Consider the following 18,611-nt stretch of genomic DNA (forward strand, 5'->3'; position numbering starts at 1 on the left):
AGTGCTTAATACTACTAACTACAAACTAGCTCAACATACCATCTTAGGTATATGACAACAATTAACATACATTAGTCAAACATATTTTTATATAATTATCCCAATGCAAACTCTAGTATACCAATTAATACATTATCAAATAATTGCTTAATCATGTATTGGTTAATTGAACAAAAATACATCTCAAGTACATTTTTTGGTCACTTAGTAACCTTTAACACAAAATAAGAAAGTTTATTAGATATTCCTCACTCAAACAATAAGCGTTATGCTATTGGAGAAGAAGGGATTAATTTTCGCTCTTCCTTGCTTGAACTATAAACAAGTCACTTAGTGATAACACATATCACTCAAGTGACAAGGATGTAGATTTTTCAAAATCTAATTTAAATTTAATCCAGGTCTAATAAAATAGATTGGATCTAAATTGAGATCTATTTTAACTAGTTTAAATTGATTTGGATTTTTTCCAATTCAAATTAAATTGGATTAAATCTAAATTACATCCACTTTGTCTAGTAGGTTAAATTTGATTTGGAATCGATTTGATTGACGTGATGCAGGAATGATCCAACTCAGCTTGACATGGTCCCGGTATAATGTATTTTCCCAACTTGACTTGACACGATTTGTCTAAATTTCACCTGGACCTAACTAGGCCTGAACCCATCAGACATAGGTTGATCTGGGTCTGACCAAACTCATGCTAATTTGGGTTTGGCTAACTAGGTCTCGACTGAACTTTGCGCAACTTGGCTCTGACCAAACTTGACCTAAATTAAGCCTAATCCAACTCGATGGAACATGAATCCATATCGACTCAACTCGACTTGTGCTTGTCCCAACTTGATGTTGAATTGATTCAACCTAGCCTGACATGGCCTTAATCTAATGGGGGTCCAATGTCTCCGCCTAACGGAGGCCCAACTCGACTTTCCTCGACTCAACCTGATTTATCTCGGTTGGAATTGGACCCAACTTATAGAAATAGGTGAAATACACAAGAAGAGAGGGTTGACTATGTAAAGGCATATTATGTCCAGTTCTTGACCAACTTGGTCAAGTTTCACTAGGCATGGTCAAGTATTATTTGGATCCCATCCACTCTTGCTAAAAGAACCTAAGTATTATTTGAACACACGATCAGTTCTGACTAAAAACCTTGAGTATTCTTTAGAACGTAACCACTCCTGATTGAAATCCTAAGTATTTTTTGGAACGCAATCAATCCTAACTAAAACTCTAAGTATTGTTTGGAATCCAACCACTCTTGCCTAAAACATTGAGTATTGTTTGGAACTTAGTCACTCCTTACCTTGAATATTGTTTAGAACCTAGCCACTCCTTGCTAAAACCAAAACGTTCACAAAGTGTGAAAATATGTCAAAACATAAGAAATGATGTTTGAATGTGTTTTAAATATAATTTTGCAAAACTATCATTCTTTCATAAATAGAGTGAAATAATATACAACAAAAAAGGAATTACACTATGATTTTTATATTGTTTCGTCTCACATTGCAAACTATGTCTAGTTCTCAATCAATTGATTGAGTTTTACTCTGCAGACTACTATAGGCTACAAAATGAGTATTATATGCAACCACTCTTAATTAAAAACCCAAGTGTTATTTGAATACTCAGCCAATTATAGATAAAAACCTTGAGCATTGTTTAGAATGTCGTCATTCTTGGCAAAAACCAAAGTATTATTTGAACATCAGCCACTCTTGATTAAGCCATTGAGATTATTCAAACTGCAATCGCTCTTATCTAATTCAAGGTATTATTTGGATGACAACACTCTTAGCTAAGACACTAAGTATTTTTTTGGAACACAACCACACCTAGCTAAATAAACTAGGTTCATATAGGAATGTGATCACCAAGATCATATGGGTTTTCTTACTAGAAAATGTTAGCGCGTCTTTCAACATATACAAGTATATGAACTATTTTCTAGTATGATATATGAACACAACAATGATCTCTATAAAATATTTTTGAACTTGCAAAAAGATTTTGACAACATTTTGGCACGCAACAATTAATCACTTCTCTCATATTTTTCTTCAAAGGATAGATTTATATAAATCTTAGAAGAAAGAGTCATTGTAAATTTATTTATTGTCGTTGAGAGATTTTGAACTCACGTTGCTTTATCTTCTTTTGTTTGATGCACATGGATGTGAAGGTGCATTAAATGCTCCATGTAGCATTAAATGTTAATCTCCTTTTCAAGCAATATTTTGATAACTAGTGGTACTTATCAGTGCTAGGTCAAATAATATTTTACTCAATATGAAGTAAAACAAAGAACGTATAAAGCAGATAGTTGGACAAGAGTTAACATAAGCTTGGATCGTATCCCTAGTGATCTTAATGTAGACTTATGCTTTGTGTGGATCATCTGGGCAGAAACAAGATGAAGACATTCCCTACAAAATAGTAATAAGCTTAAAGAATGCTTTTGTTAGGAACAATGTAAGGTTCGGGTTTGTCTACATTTATCATCTGATGAATATTTCACTTATGAAACAAAGTGGAAACTACAAGGTTTTGTATCCTCTATTAGACAAAGCACTTTGTATTACATGTTATTCTCATTTCATAATTCAAATTCTTTCAAACAGAGCTTTTTCATGTTTCTCACTTTGTTGTGACAAACACTTAATCAAAATTATGGGTTTTTTTTTACTTTTGCTCAAACAATCTCCCCTTTTTTTTATGGTGCTTAAAACAATAAAGTTTAAACATGAAAATTTCATAAAAAAGACACAATATATAAGGTTTTCGCAGATATTTAGCAACAAAATTTTAGATAAAATATAGTAAAGCATAAGTTTGATGGATTGTCAAACTTTTCAATAACACTGAACTTTCATTTTTTTTATTATTCAAATTATATCATCAAGATATAATGTTTGGTTAATTTAATACATATTACAATGTGTTTGAAAAAATTGGAAAGAACTTCAATCTTAGAACCATACTTTATAACACAGTTTTTTACATTTTCAAAGAAAAAACAAGTAAATAAAATACAATGCATCAGCTTAAAACGCTCTCCCCTCATTTGAAATGCTCTTTCCCCGAGCTTGTGCATCTTTCTTAAAGTTTCCCCCTTAACGTGTACTTTCTCTTTTACTTTTCTTGATATGCTTTCCCCATGTGCATTTTCTCAATATGTCATGCTCTCCCTTTTTTTAAGCAACAACAATAAAGGGGTGATACCCTCAACATATGGGTAAAACACAAGAAGGCATGAGGCGACCACGAACGCGATGAACAATCACAATGCAACAACCCCAACCAAAATTCTTTTTGGGTTTAAAAATAATCCCTACGAACTCGCAAAATTGGTCTCGAACTCGCGAGTTTATAGCGAGTCCACCGAGTTTGTTCAAAAAATGAGTTTGCTTGCGAGTTAACTCGTCCAAGGTAAGTGGAAACATAAACTAGGACGAGTTAACTCACGATTTTTATAACCATGTACGCAAGTATTGTTTTGGCTCGTAGTCGCCCTTGACTAACCCATACGAGTATTGTTTCGGAATGTATCCATTCTTGGCTAACTAGACAAGTATTCTTTAGGCATTTATGGCTAAAAACTCTAGTATTGTTTTGGAACGTTTCCACTCCCAGCTAACCCAATGAGTATTATTTTAATAAATAGCCACTTTTGGTTAAGAGAAAGTTTTTTCTAAGGGGTGATTTAAAGGTCACAGATTGCCCTAACTAGAGAGGGTAACATCTTTCGATATTTAAAAGGTTTAAACTTTCTCTACTAGTTTTCTAAACAAACATAATAATGTTCTTACAAAAATTTTATGACACAAAATATTTTAACATCGTTTTGACACTTTGCAAATCGAACTCGTTCTTGCTCTTCTTTTTATTTTTAGTCATTGAGTAGCTTCAGCTATCAGAACGTCTTCTTTGCGTCTGAGCAATTGGGCATAGAAGATGCATTAAATGTGTTCCATGTATGTATTAAATTTTTTTCTCACTACAAGAAAAACTCAAATTACATACTGCCAAAATCCGTATATAACACACAAAATCCGTATGTAAAACATCGTTACATACGAATTACATACGGACAAAATTTCGTATGTAAAACTGTCATAGGTAATTTTTACATACAGATTTTGGATCCGTGTGTAATTATATACGGATAAATCCGTATGCAATATCCGTATGTAATTACATACGGATAAATCCGTATGTAAAATCCGTATGCAATTACATACGGATAAATTCGTATGTAAAATCCGTATGTAACATTCTACACAACAACATCAGTTTTTGTATTTGGAAGCACCATATATTTTTTGTATTTAGAAGCATCCCATATATTCATAAACATTTCAGTACATTCCAGTTTTCAAAAGACAAATATTCATCACATTCAAAGTTGCTGCGGTGGTTGTCGCTAGCGGCTGGAATGTGGCCTTGCCGGTGCTGCTTCGGGTGTTTGTGATTTAGGGCACTCAAGTGCTGCTTTTCAATTTCACTTTTTCAAATAAGTTACATACTAACATTTCTTTTTTATTTAATTTTTAATTACATTTTTATAATATTTATTTTTTTCATTTGTTTGTTGATATATGATATCATATTAGAAGTAAATAGTTATTTTAGAAGTAAATAAATATCTTAAGTAAATAAATAATATTTATCATATTAGAAGTAAATTATTATTTTAATCTAATTATATATTCATATTTTTATAAATTAAATTTATTGTAATATGTTGTTTGTAATAACTAATTAATGTAAGATGTATATTTTTTAAGTATATTTCTGGTTTAGTCACCTTCTAAACTTTATTTTATTGAAACATAATAATAAAAGAGTAATTAAAATAAAATTAGATTGAGAAATAAATAATATATTAATTATAATTATTAAATATATATTGAAATGATTTTAATAAATTGGTCGGATTGATTATGTAATATATGAAATGATATATTGAATTTAGTTATGGAGTGCCTGTTAATAAATTCGCAAGTTTCATTTTTCACAATTTTAATTTTAAAAAAAAAATAATATATTTCACAAAATAATTATTTTAGAAATAAATAAATATCATATGTAAATAAATAATATTTATTATTAGAAGTAAATTATTATTTTAATTTAATTATATATTCATATTTTTATAAACTAAATTTATTGTAATATCTTGTTTGTTATAACTAATTAATGTAAGATGTATACTTTTTAAATATATTTCTGATTTAGTCACCTTGTAAACTTTATTTTATTCAAACATAATAATAAAAGAGTACTTAAAATAAAATAAAATTGAAAAATAAATAATATATTAATTATAATTATAATTATTAAATATATATTGCAATGATTTTAATAAATTGGTCGGATTGATTATGTAATATATAAAATAATATATTAAATTTAGTTATGGAGTGCCTGTTAATAAATTCGCAAGTTTCATTTTTCACAATTTTAATGTTTTAAAAGAAAATAATATATTTCACAAAATAATTATTTTAGAAGTAAATAAATTTCATATATAAATAAATAATATTTATTATTAGAAGTAAATAATTATTTTAATTTAATTATATATTCATAATTTAAATAAACTAAATTTATTGTAATATCTTGTTTGTAATAACTAATTAATGTAAGATGTATATCTTTTTAAGTATATTTCTGATTTAGTCCCCTTTAAACTTTATTTTATTCAAACATAATAATAAAAGAGTACTTAAAATAAAATTAGATTGAAAAATCAATAATAAATTAATTATAATTATAATTATTAAATATATATTGCAATGATTTTAATAAATTGGTCGGATTGATTATCTAATATATAAAATAATATATTAAATTTAGTTATGCAATGCTTGTTAATAAATTCGCATGTTAGATTTTTCACAATTTTAATTTTAAAAGAAAATAATATAAGTTTATAAATTATATTTTTAATATATTACTGTTTTAAATATGTTACATGCAAAATTTATTAAAAAAATAATGAATAACTTACATAAATTGAAAAAAAAATTATGTATGGATTTTTTCCGTATGTAACAATTTAATAAAAAATTAATACATACGAAAATATCCGTATGTAATAATTTTTATTATTTTTTATTTAATTTTAAAATTAGTTGCATACGGAAAACGTTCGTATGTAACAGTTTCGTTTTTAATTAAAATTATAAATAACTTACATATGAATTGGATCCGTATGTAATGTTTTCCGTTTTTTGGTGCCAAAATTATATACGGATTTTATCTGTATGTAACGATTTTTTGTTTACATACGGAAAAATCCATATGTAATGTTTATTTACATATGACATTTTATCCGTATGTTGTGCCCATTTTACATATGGATTTTTATCCGTATGTAATTATCTGTATATAATTTGAGTTTTTCTTGTAGTGTCTCTTGTCTAAGCAACATCCCGATAGTTGGATATACTTATATCTCTTTAGATAAAGTGTTTTTACTTGAAAGTGTGTACAATACAGAGTCATAAAAAACAGATAGACTTTTTCAGGGTTGACAAAGCATGCACCAAGGAGTATTTGAAGCAAAATAGTTTTAGCTCATTTACTAAAAAGATTGTTGATGTGACATAAACTTTTACATATCTTCTTGGCAAACAAAAGAAACAAACATTTTCTACAATGTGAAATACTATGTTAGCTTAAGATTATGTGCTCATTGTCTAAGCAAACACTATGTTATTAAACAAAAGGAGAGATTGTACAATATTGTATCGTCAAACAAATGAAATACTTGTGTGTTATATGATCTATTGTTAAATACACACACATAAAGCGTCAAAAGAATGCAAGTGCAAGATGAAAACGAAGATGAAGAATACATACTCTTAACCTTAATTTATGTATATAGCACTAGACGATAAAAACTAAGAACAAACGAATTTATAATCATCACAATAAACACTTGTTATGTTTGTTCACATTATAACCTACAAAAAAATCTTTAATAATTTCAAAAGTTTCAATGCCTCACTTACAGGTGTGAATTACAATTATGATAGTAAGGAGATTTTACCATTCAGGTGCAATTTCACAAGGTGATTGCCGAAATGGATAAAATTTTAAAAAATTACCAAAATGGGTAAGTCATGTCAAGGTAGTACGACTTTATTTGAAATCTGATTACACTAAATTTGTGTCACCTTGCACCACTTCGATTCAAATACACTGAAGTTGTGTCACGAAGTCGTGCCACATTGATACAACTTACGCATTATGGTAATTTTTAAAATTTTTACCCATTTTGATAATAAATAAGTGAAATTGCACCAATTTAGTAAAAATATGTATAGTAACTTATCTTCAAATCATAATTTTGTATTAGTGGTCTCTTGTTGTTGGAGCCTTCATTCATTCTCATTTCATCTTTTCTTGCTAAATCTATTGCATCACTTACTATGATAGGTGAATTACAACTATTTTAGTAAGTTGTCTTAAAATCATAATTTTTGCATTAGTGATCTCGTTGTTTTAGGATTCATTCATTCCCATTTCATTTTTTCTTGCTAAATCTATATTTCTGAGAGTATTACATGCTTTCGTTCTATATCATATAGGTATAATGTCTTCGAGTTTCCTTCATGCACATGAATAGTAAGTCACTCATCCAACAAAAATGCAGATGACTGCACTGGCCAAAAGGATTAAATAATACATTGGCAAAGCTAATTATTACATTACTAGGCACCAAATTGAGGCAATTTGATGCCAATATGATAAGAAGCATACTTTTAACACATGAGTTTTCCATTAACAAAGTGGACTTAAGGATGAGCTATTCCTTTTGTAACAAAATATATCTATGAAAACTTACAACTAAGGACCCCCCTAGCAACCCTTTAACAGGTAAGTTTAAAGTTGATAAAGCAGTTTTTCCCCTTATTTGTTTAATTAGCCTGGTCAGGAATTATCTATATAAGCTCATCCAATTAGGCCACAGCAACAGCATGAGCCTTGTAACTCTGGCTTTCTTGCCGCCTATGAACTGAGTTTTTGACATTAAGGCCAGGTGCACCAAAGCAGAAGTAATGGCCCCTCAACTTCCTACCCACTGAAGTTTTCTTTACCAACTTTGGGGATTCATCATCCTCAGGTGGTGGTTGATTTAAGCTAGATGGCCCAGCAATGTCATTGTCAATGTAAATGCCCTTTTGTTTGTCCATTGATCTAGGTGAAGAAATTGATGACTTTGAAAAGGAACTAGACCTGGATCTTCCTGAAACCTTTACTTGGGGCATGGATTGCATGACTCCATGCACTAGTCCTGAAGCAAACCTCTTCTTAGCATTAGGACTTGACTGCTGACTCCTGACAGAAAGAGTTCTTTTGTTGTTAGGAAGTGAAGCTGGCCTAGAAAATCTTTGCCTTAGTGGGGTTGGAGTTTCATCCAAGCTGTTATTCCCTTTTCTGCATGAGTCCACTGAAGCCTCATCTGTAGACTTCTTGAACTTCTCTTCACATTTCTTGTCTTTCACCCTAGGCCACAGAAGAGCTCTCTTCAACCTTGCTGCTGCATGGTTCACAGAACTAGGCCTTTTGCTAGCTGTTGAAACTCGATTTTCTACAGCATTCGGGTCATATGGAATGTGTTCTGATGAAGATGAACTCACTCCTCCATTTCCATGATCAGCACTTGTATCTGACACATTCTCAATGCCAGTGTACAAAAATATTTCAGTGTCTGAGACTCTGAATGATGTCCCAGGACTGCTTCCAATGCTTTGCATTCTCAAGTGTGAAGCTATGGCTTTTCTTGAACTATGACCTTGACAACCAAACATTCCACCAGCTGAGATCAGCTTTTTGATTAGTATATCTGATGATGCAGAGTTGGGGTGTTGTCTAAGGTAATCTAGTGGGGTCATGCCATCAACATCACAGATATTCACATTTATTGAGGGAGCAGTCATGAGAAGCTGCACAAGATCAGTATGAATGTTTCCTATGATGGCCATGTGAAGAGCAGTTCTTCCATCATTGTTCTTGTCATTGATAATGTCCCCTACATGAAAGTTCTTCCCACTTAGCATGTTTCTCAAAAGCTCAACCTGCTTGTCCAATCTTTTGAATGCATGAGATTGAAAACCAGACACAGCCTTATGGAAAAAAGTTTCTCCAGAGTTGTTTCTCAGAGAGATCAGTGTGGGAAATGCTGATACAAGAGCTTCAGCTGTGGCTAATTGGCCCCTGGAAGCAGCCACATGCAAAGAAGTGTTACCCTTATGGTCTGTGGAGTTTATCATGTCAAAGGATGATGTAAGATATTTAACAACCTGCATTAGAGGCAATAGTTGTTCAGAGTTACAATGTCATACCACCACAACAAAAGCAAATCACAAAAATTAAAGCCAAAGGTTGATCTTTCTCCAAGACCATAATAGCAATAATTTGGGAAGCTCACCAACAATAGAGCGGTTGTTGCAGAATTCTTATAGGCACAACACAACCAATCAAAAAGCTCAAAATGAATTAAAATAATAATAATAAAGTATTATAATAAGGAAGCTCTAAATTGTGTAAACTGTCCTCTAAAAATATACTTTATTGCTGAAATTTTTTTCATCAATAAATAATAAATTAATTTGTTGGACTCAGTCTCTCCATGAGGATAGGAGAAGATCATTTGGTACAACTAATTCTCTCACTCCCTTTGCCTCTCTTCTATACAATTCAAAAAGTTACTACATTAGTGGACATTTACTAATCAATTTGCAGCAAAAAGATTAAGAGAACGAGGTGTCAATAATTTAAGGGTGATTCTAAAGGAGTTTCATAAATTGTTGATAAATCTGAATGCTATTATATAAATTTCTTGATTCTTGAAAAGTAGTTAAAAGGATTAGAACTTTTAACTACTTCTGCCTGTGACAGACTATTCGATCATGCAAGAACTACTTGCAAACAATAATGATCTTACCGAGATTAGATTAACTCTGTTGCTACATGACATTGCATACTAAATATTCTGTGAGGGGGGTTTTCATTTTACATATCAAGAACTAATCTATGTTCAATCAACACCAACCTCCAGAATAGTTATATGAAACGGGTTATGAGAAACAAGGCAAAGAGTAGCAGTAGCTTCAAACATTAGATGCAAAAAATGAAAGAGAAGTAATAATGAAAAACAAGAGTATCACCTGGACTTGCCCTCGGCCTGCAGCTGCATGTAGAACAGTAGATCCATCTGCATCTCTATAAGCCAAAACATCAGAGCAATTGGCTAGAAGCTCCTCCAAAATCTTCAGATTTCCTCCTCTAGCAGCAGCATGAACAGCCCTATTGGTCATCTCCCACCTATAAACAGAAGGAACATCCCCAACATGCTCCTCCACCACCACCCCTCCTTTGCCAGTTAGAAACCTTGGTGAAACAGCAAAATCAAATAGCAGCCTGAAAACCTCACAATTCTTGCTCCTGGCAGCAGCATAGAATATGTCAGTAATACCATACTCTCCTTCACCAAAAACCAGCAAAGGGTTCCTCTCAAGAAGGACTTGAACAAAACCCAGGTCCCCAGCTGAGGCAGCAGTGTACATTAGCCATCCACCATATCCAGCCCTGATGAGGGAGTTCTTCCCTTTCTTGGACTCACATTCAAGCAGCAGCTTCTGTGCTACCTCACTCCGAAACTTTGCAACATCATTGAACTGTTCTTCATCATCCCACACCACTTCCAGGCGGCGGATTCGGCGCAGGGAAGTGAGCTTGAAAAGATGGTTACTGTCCATTCTGAGAAGCTCACGAACCAAGTCATAGTGGCCATTAGCAGCAGCCCAATCTATTGGTGATGCGTACCACCACTGGTCCCCAGTGCTCTCCCATCGAAGAGGAAAGTATGTAGGAGCCATTGACAAGATTGGAAAGGCCAAAAACACTAGTGATTTGAAAACTCTAACAAGTATCAACTTTAACAATATGAAAGCAGATAATAATTGAAAATAACAAGAACAAGATAAAACCTACTCAACCACTCACTCAAACTAATGATTGCAAAAGTGAGAGGGTGAGAAAGAGAGTAATTGAGGGTGGAACCGATTATACACAACAAAACAAGAGTATAGATAGAAGCTGGACTTGTGTGAGGAATATAGAAAAACTGATACAGCACAAGAAAGCTTTCATGGGAATCATAACATTGAACATCAAATTAAGTTATAAAGGGAACCAAAGTTAGAAAAGCACTAAAGCACACACATGAAGACAACACATGAGACTAATTAAAGGGTTGAATTGTGCTACTTGCAAAATTCCATTATCACCCAGTAATCAAATATGATAAGCATCACAAGTGCACAACAAGGAAAAAAGAATGGTCCCTGAGGTTGGTTACGTGGGTTGGTGGTGTGATCTAATTAATAATATCAAGCAAATAGTATGAAAATGGAAACAGCCATAATTGTTCTCACAAAGTTAACACAGAAAAGGTAGCAGGCACTTCAAAGAAGAATATTGTTTATAAAAGTGATCACAAAACCATTTGCAGTAGATAACATGAAAAAGGGATGTAATATTCAAGAAAAAGAAAAACACTTTTTTCAACTTGGAATCTCAAAGGGAACTCTAAGATGCCAATAAAAATCTCATTGATGATTATGGTTTAGAACAGTGAAGATCTTGTTGGATGCAAAGGACATGAATGATAATAATGGTAGAGGGGTTGGATGCAATGATGGTAGAAGTAGGAAGTTGAACCAAAGGAAATGAGATTTCACTGTTCACAAAGGTATTCAAGTAATTATAGAGGCTAAACTGAAGCAGGGTGCTTTTGCTTCACACTTTCAGAGACAGAACTAATGTGACCATCAACATCTTTTCTGCAACTTGTAATAATAAATTAAATTATCAGAGTTTTGTGACAATCATTTATATTCTGTGAGGATATGGTTAAAGTGACAGTTTAGTTCTATAATTCACATCTTTGCACTGTATAAGATTGTTCAACCAAAATAATAATGTGCTTATTCAATCCTCCAGAATGTTTTAGGTGAATTGTATTGAAATGGACCTTTTTTTTTTCTTTATCATAACTTAGCAACACGTTTGCAATATTGAATACAGCATCTATGAAAAAAAAGGTTTGTTGAATTCAGGCTTTCTTTTAAAAGAAAAGAAACTCTACTTCTCTCACAATTTTTTCTATACCACTTCCTCATTTATTAATATAATTATCCTTTATTAATATAGAAAGAGGTTTTTTTTTAACACTAGTTTCTTCTCATTTCCACTTTACAATCCCTTTCAAACATAAAATATTATATTTTTTAATAAAAATTAATATAAATAAAAATAATAATATATGTGATTGTAAAGTTAATGTAGATATCACTAAGAGTTGTAAACCTATTATTAATCAATATTATAAGATAAACAAATTATATATATATATATATATATATATATATATATATATATATATATATCCTGTCATGGTAGGTCTTGTATAAAGGGGGTGGTGGGTTCAAATCTTAATTTGCCAAATGCCTTTAAGTGAGGTGATCTGAATTTAAATCACCCAAAGTGAGTTATTGGTAGGTTAGGTATAAAATAAGTATTTATTTCTATTCTAAAATAATAATCATTTTATTTTTTTAAAATAATAATAGTTTAGGCTATGTTTTCTAATACTCCTAAACATGATTAATACGATGAATTCAGAGCAATGATAATAATATCTTGACCCAGATTACATTTAAATAAATTACTATTTTATTATAATATAATATTTTATTCTAAAATAGTTACAGAGTGAATTTTACTATTTATTGTGTAAAACAAACTTTATTCATGCAGAACTACTTAGAAAAAAACACTTCAAAATTCAGAGTCATTTTGTCTAGAATTATATTAATTGAGTATTTCTTAATTTGTACCACATAGTTTTAAAAAATTATTATTTTAGATGAAGAGAGGGGTTAAAAAAGAGAGAACTATTCAACCCTTTTTATAACACATATTTTAGTTGGTTGAAATTTATTAAAAGTAACAAAATCAAGAAAAGAAGTTGTGAGATTAACCAAGACTTTGGAAGTTTTAATAAAGTTTGAAAGTGGTATGAAAGCAAATTAATTAGTTTCATTTCTCTTAAAATATATATCATTAGCTTAATTCTAACTTATTTTTATAAAATCATCTTAATAAAGTAAACCCTAAAATTTACCTTTGATGTGAAATCTTTAATCATTAAAAAAAAGTTTATATAAATTTAACTTTTATTTATCAATAAAAATATTATTTGGGGATTTTTGAGAAATATTCTCCCTAAGCCACCGGCCTCTAAAAGTAGTTGATTTTTTTGTTTATGAGCCTAACTTTAGCTATTGACCTAAAAGTTTCAAGTCTTAAAACAGATAAATCAAAATTTGTTGGCCTTAATAAACCAACATGTAAAGAGCATCTCATGTGAATATTTTTGAACTCTTAATAAAGAAATCTTTAAAAAAAATTAAATGAATATTATAATATTTTGTGTATTAATATTTCATGTAAGTGTTATTACATTACTTTACTTGTCAATATATCTAAATAAGCATTGAGTAATACAAGTAAAAATGGCTAGAACACCCCGAAAATTATTAAGTGTTTAAAACTTTTCTTGAGATATTATTAATATTAGAAAACTTTTCTTGAATTAATTAATTCAAAAGATTTGAGTTCAAACAATATTAAAAAAAAACCTTCAATAAGACAAAGTAAAAGACATCGATACCTAAATAGGATTAGTTTAATTATATTAATAATATCTTATTATAAAGACTCTTCATATACAAAATATACATTCACTTAATGTATAAACTAAAACTCTTAAAAAGAACCACAAAAGTGTTGAGAAAGAAAGCACTTGATTTGATTTGAGAAGTATCAAAGAAAAATAATTAAGAGCAATTATGCAAGAACTTTTACAAAAGATTTTATTACAAATATAAATTTTTTTCAGGTTCTTAGACTTTTTCTTGAAGTAATAAAATATTAAGCACTAACATCATTGTTTATTCTAAGAAAATAATTTTTTTAAAAATATTTTTGAAATGATTTAATTGAAGTATACATAATGATTATCGATTATATTGTTGTTGGTTGTATATGAAAATAAGACTTGAACAACTTAATTGATTATTTTAAGATATAATTAATTAAATATGAATATTATATCTTAACAAAGATGAAACAATTGATTTTTAATTGATTATTTTATTTTTAGTTGAATTAAAACTAAATAAAAATAATCCAAATAATTATTTAGACGATAATTGATTCTTTATTTTAAAAGAAAGTTTGAAATAATTTATTAACACTAAAAAATTGATTATATAAATTATAATAATCTATTTATAAAGTTATAATTGATTGTATTAAATTATAATTAACTATTTTATTTCAAAAATTCTTTTAATTTTTTTAAAATATGTTAAAATTCAAATCATCTTATAAAGAGTGAATGCAAAATTAATTCAAATATATTTAAATGCATAGTTCACACTCAATCATACATTAAAAGAAATAAACAATCAATATATTTATAGTTAATTATCAAAATACATCACTTTTAAACAAAGTCTTTCAAGACCAAGATAAGCCACACACAATTAATTATACATGTTATACTAAGAGCATTCAATTTCTTTTTCAATTATACTAAAAAGCAAAAGTTAACATTACGTATTGCATGAAAAACACGTAATAAATTAATATATTATTAATATTTTCCATGTAACTTTAGGGTTTGATAGTAAAACTAAGAGATGTATTTATAGGTTTGTGTAGGTGGGTGTTTGACACAATTTACTAAGTAAATCTTAATTAAGGAAGAATTTCATACATAATATATATTATGCTTAATTAATTATTTTAAAATAAGATTTATCTTTAAATAATCGACCTGTGTTTGATCTACAAGGATTTGGTGTTATGTGCCGATATCTGCTTGACCACGTAATTATAGTGGTTCTCTGATGTCGTTGGGTCACATACATAACAATATATATATATATATATATATATATATATATATATATATATATATATATATATATATATATATATATTATTATTATTATTATATGAAAAACATATTTTAACCGTATTTTATAACCATAAATATATTTTCTTCACATCATGGTACAAATAGAGAAACATGTGTTAATTAATCTATCTAATGAGAGTATTAGAAAGGTTAACACAAAGAAAAAGAAAATAGAAATGAATGTAGCATGAAGATGTAGGCATGAGGTAATTTGAGACTATGATATGAAGAAAATGTAAATCACACGAAAGTGAGCACGCGTGGTGACATAGCACTCGTGAGAATATCCCATCAAACAAAGTTTCTACCTTTTCCCTCAAATATCTTATCTAACATTTGACCTTAATATTTTCAGACAACTCAACAAAAGCATTGGTTGAATAATTAAAAGTAAACATAAATATATTTTTCATATATATAAAATTAGTACATTTTAAGTTTAACTTTTATAGAGAAATGCTATTTATGTTTCATCTTATCAAAATTTAAATTATTATTTTTAAACTTTGTGCATGAATATCACTCTTAATTTCAGTAAACTTTTTTTCTATCATTGAAACAAATTTTAAAAAAATACCAATTTTGATTCCTAACATCTATTTTAGGATAGATAAATAACATATTTTCAAAATTTTAATTTTAAAAAAAAATTGTTACTTGTGTATTTATATCACATTGCTAGTAAATCAGAATGGTTTTTTCTTAACATATAACAATTAACTACTGTCGCATAATATTAAAGATGAAAATAATAATTTTTAACTTTTAAAAAACTAAACAAAGAAAAAATTATACAAACTAAAATTAAAACATACCCATTTTATGAGGATTAAAAATATATTTAAGACTGAAAAGTATTAACAATATACTTTTAAATAGTATATTCCTCTTAATAACAATATATTATTAGTTGGAATATATTTAAAAAGAATCATGAGACTCATTAAATAAATGCAATCCATAACTTTTTTAATTCTAAAAAATTATAAGAGATATTATTCAAAAGCATAAGTCACAGTGGTAATAACATTTCTATTTTTTTTTCTCTTTACTAAAAATTAATATCTAACCTCACTGTTTCCATTAGAGTTTGTTTTCTCACTACAAGAAAAAATGGTTTTAACAATGTTTATTTTTACATTATTCAGGGTTAAACTTTTATTAAGTCATTTATTCAGGGTTTCAGTTTCCCCCGCTAAACCATCCCTGGAGAACGTTTTCTCAGAGTTTTTTTAAACCTCGGAAAAAAGCTTTTAGAACTCCTGTTAAATACCATGGGTTTAAGAACCTCCGTAAAATACCATAGGTTTCAAAACCTCCGTAAAATACCATGGGTTTCAAAACATCCGTTAAATATCATGAGTTTAAAAACCTTCCTAAAATACCATGAGTTTAAGAACCTCGGTAAAATACCATGGGTTTAAGAATCTCAAATAAAATACCATGAGTTTCTAAATTTTTGTAAAATGACTTGTCGTTTGAAATTATTACGAAATGGACTTTAAGCCTAACTCAACCCCATAAAACCGGCTCATAAGGTTGAGGTCTGCACCCATTTATATATTATGAAATGTCCTTATCTCTAGTCGATGTGGGATCTCCAACACACCCCCCTCACACCGAGAGTGATAGATAGAAGCTCGTGCGTGGGACTATATATTCTGGGTGGTCCGATAGCGGGTGGCACGATAGGCCCAACAAATACTTGCTAGGATAGGCTCAAAATGGCTCTGATACCATATTACGAAAGTGGACTTTAAGCCTAACTCAACCCCATAAAACCGGCTCGATAAGGTGAGGTTTGCACCCACTTATATACAATGAAAGGCTCTAATCTCTAGTTGATGTGGGATCTCCAACACACCCCCCTCACGCCGAGAGTGATAGATAGAAGCTCGTGCGTGGGACTATATATTATGGGTGGTCCGATAGCGGCCCGATAGCGGGTGGCCTGATAAGCCCAACAAATACTCGCTAGGATAGGCTCGAAATGGCTCTGATACCATATTACGAAATGGACTTTAAGCCTAACTCAACCCCATAAAACCGGCTCATAAGGTTGAGGTCTGCACCCATTTATATATTATGAAATGTCCTTATCTCTAGTCGATGTGGGATCTCCAACACACCCCCCTCACACCGAGAGTGATAGATAGAAGCTCGTGCGTGGGACTATATATTCTGGGTGGTCCGATAGCGGGTGGCACGATAGGCCCAACAAATACTTGCTAGGATAGGCTCAAAATGGCTCTGATACCATATTACGAAAGTGGACTTTAAGCCTAACTCAACCCCATAAAACCGGCTCGATAAGGTGAGGTTTGCACCCACTTATATACAATGAAAGACTCTAATCTCTAGTTGATGTGGGATCTCCAACACACCCCCCTCACGCCGAGAGTGATAGATAGAAGCTCGTGCGTGGGACTATATATTATGGGTGGTCCGATAGCGGCCCGATAGCGGGTGGCCTGATAAGCCCAACAAATACTCGCTAGGATAGGCTCAAAATGGCTCTGATACCATATTACGAAATGGACTTTAAGCCTAACTCAACCCCATAAAACCGGCTCATAAGGTTGAGGTCTGCACCCATTTATATATTATGAAATGTCCTTATCTCTAGTCGATGTGGGATCTCCAACACACCCCCCTCACACCGAGAGTGATAGATAGAAGCTCGTGCGTGGGACTATATATTCTGGGTGGTCCGATAGCGGGTGGCACGATAGGCCCAACAAATACTTGCTAGGATAGGCTCAAAATGGCTCTGATACCATATTACGAAAGTGGACTTTAAGCCTAACTCAACCCCATAAAACCGGCTCGATAAGGTGAGGTTTGCACCCACTTATATACAATGAAAGGCTCTAATCTCTAGTTGATGTGGGATCTCCAACACACCCCCCTCACGCCGAGAGTGATAGATAGAAGCTCGTGCGTGGGACTATATATTATGGGTGGTCCGATAGCGGCCCGATAGCGGGTGGCCTGATAAGCCCAACAAATACTCGCTAGGATAGGCTCGAAATGGCTCTGATACCATATTACGAAATGGACTTTAAGCCTAACTCAACCCCATAAAACCGGCTCATAAGGTTGAGGTCTGCACCCATTTATATATTATGAAATGTCCTTATCTCTAGTCGATGTGGGATCTCCAACAGAAATAACCTTCAACCCCATTTCCACCATCTCTAACAATCCTCTTGACTTCTCCCTTCCACCGTAGACACACTGCTCTCCGGCACAGGCTCAATAGCCGTCGACGATAATCCTAACAAGAAATCACAATTCAACCACACTTATGTCGATTATATCTAAGGAGAAGAAGTATTAAATAGGGCACTATCTTCTTGTTACCCCAATATTGTTTCTCCAATCACCTTACTTCCCTAACGTGGGTCATAAGTCATTGTTACCTAACTTGACAACAACTAGTGTTTATCACTACTTTATATATCATAAATAATTGCATTATATATCATATGTGGACTTTAAAGTCATGTGTGTTCTTGGCTAAAAATTGCAAGAA

At 31.1% G+C, this 18,611-nt stretch overlaps 1 protein-coding gene across 1 annotated transcript; it reads right to left on the reverse strand.

Moving 5' to 3' along the window:
* Nucleotides 1–7,685: 7,685 nt before the first annotated feature.
* LOC137837139 (Ankyrin repeat family protein) lies at nt 7,686–11,962 on the reverse strand. Its single transcript, XM_068646009.2, has 2 exons — nt 10,194–11,962; nt 7,686–9,326 (listed from the first exon to the last, which is right to left on the reverse strand). The coding sequence occupies exons 1-2, from the start codon at nt 10,902–10,904 to the stop codon at nt 7,983–7,985; spliced, it is 2,055 nt and encodes a 684-aa protein (XP_068502110.1). The 5' UTR covers nt 10,905–11,962; the 3' UTR covers nt 7,686–7,982.
* Between the last annotated feature and the right edge of the window lie 6,649 nt (nt 11,963–18,611).

This window comes from Phaseolus vulgaris, chromosome 4, assembly GCF_051622355.1.
Source record: "Phaseolus vulgaris cultivar YP4 chromosome 4, ASM5162235v1, whole genome shotgun sequence".
In the NCBI taxonomy this organism is placed as follows: domain Eukaryota; kingdom Viridiplantae; phylum Streptophyta; class Magnoliopsida; order Fabales; family Fabaceae; genus Phaseolus; species Phaseolus vulgaris.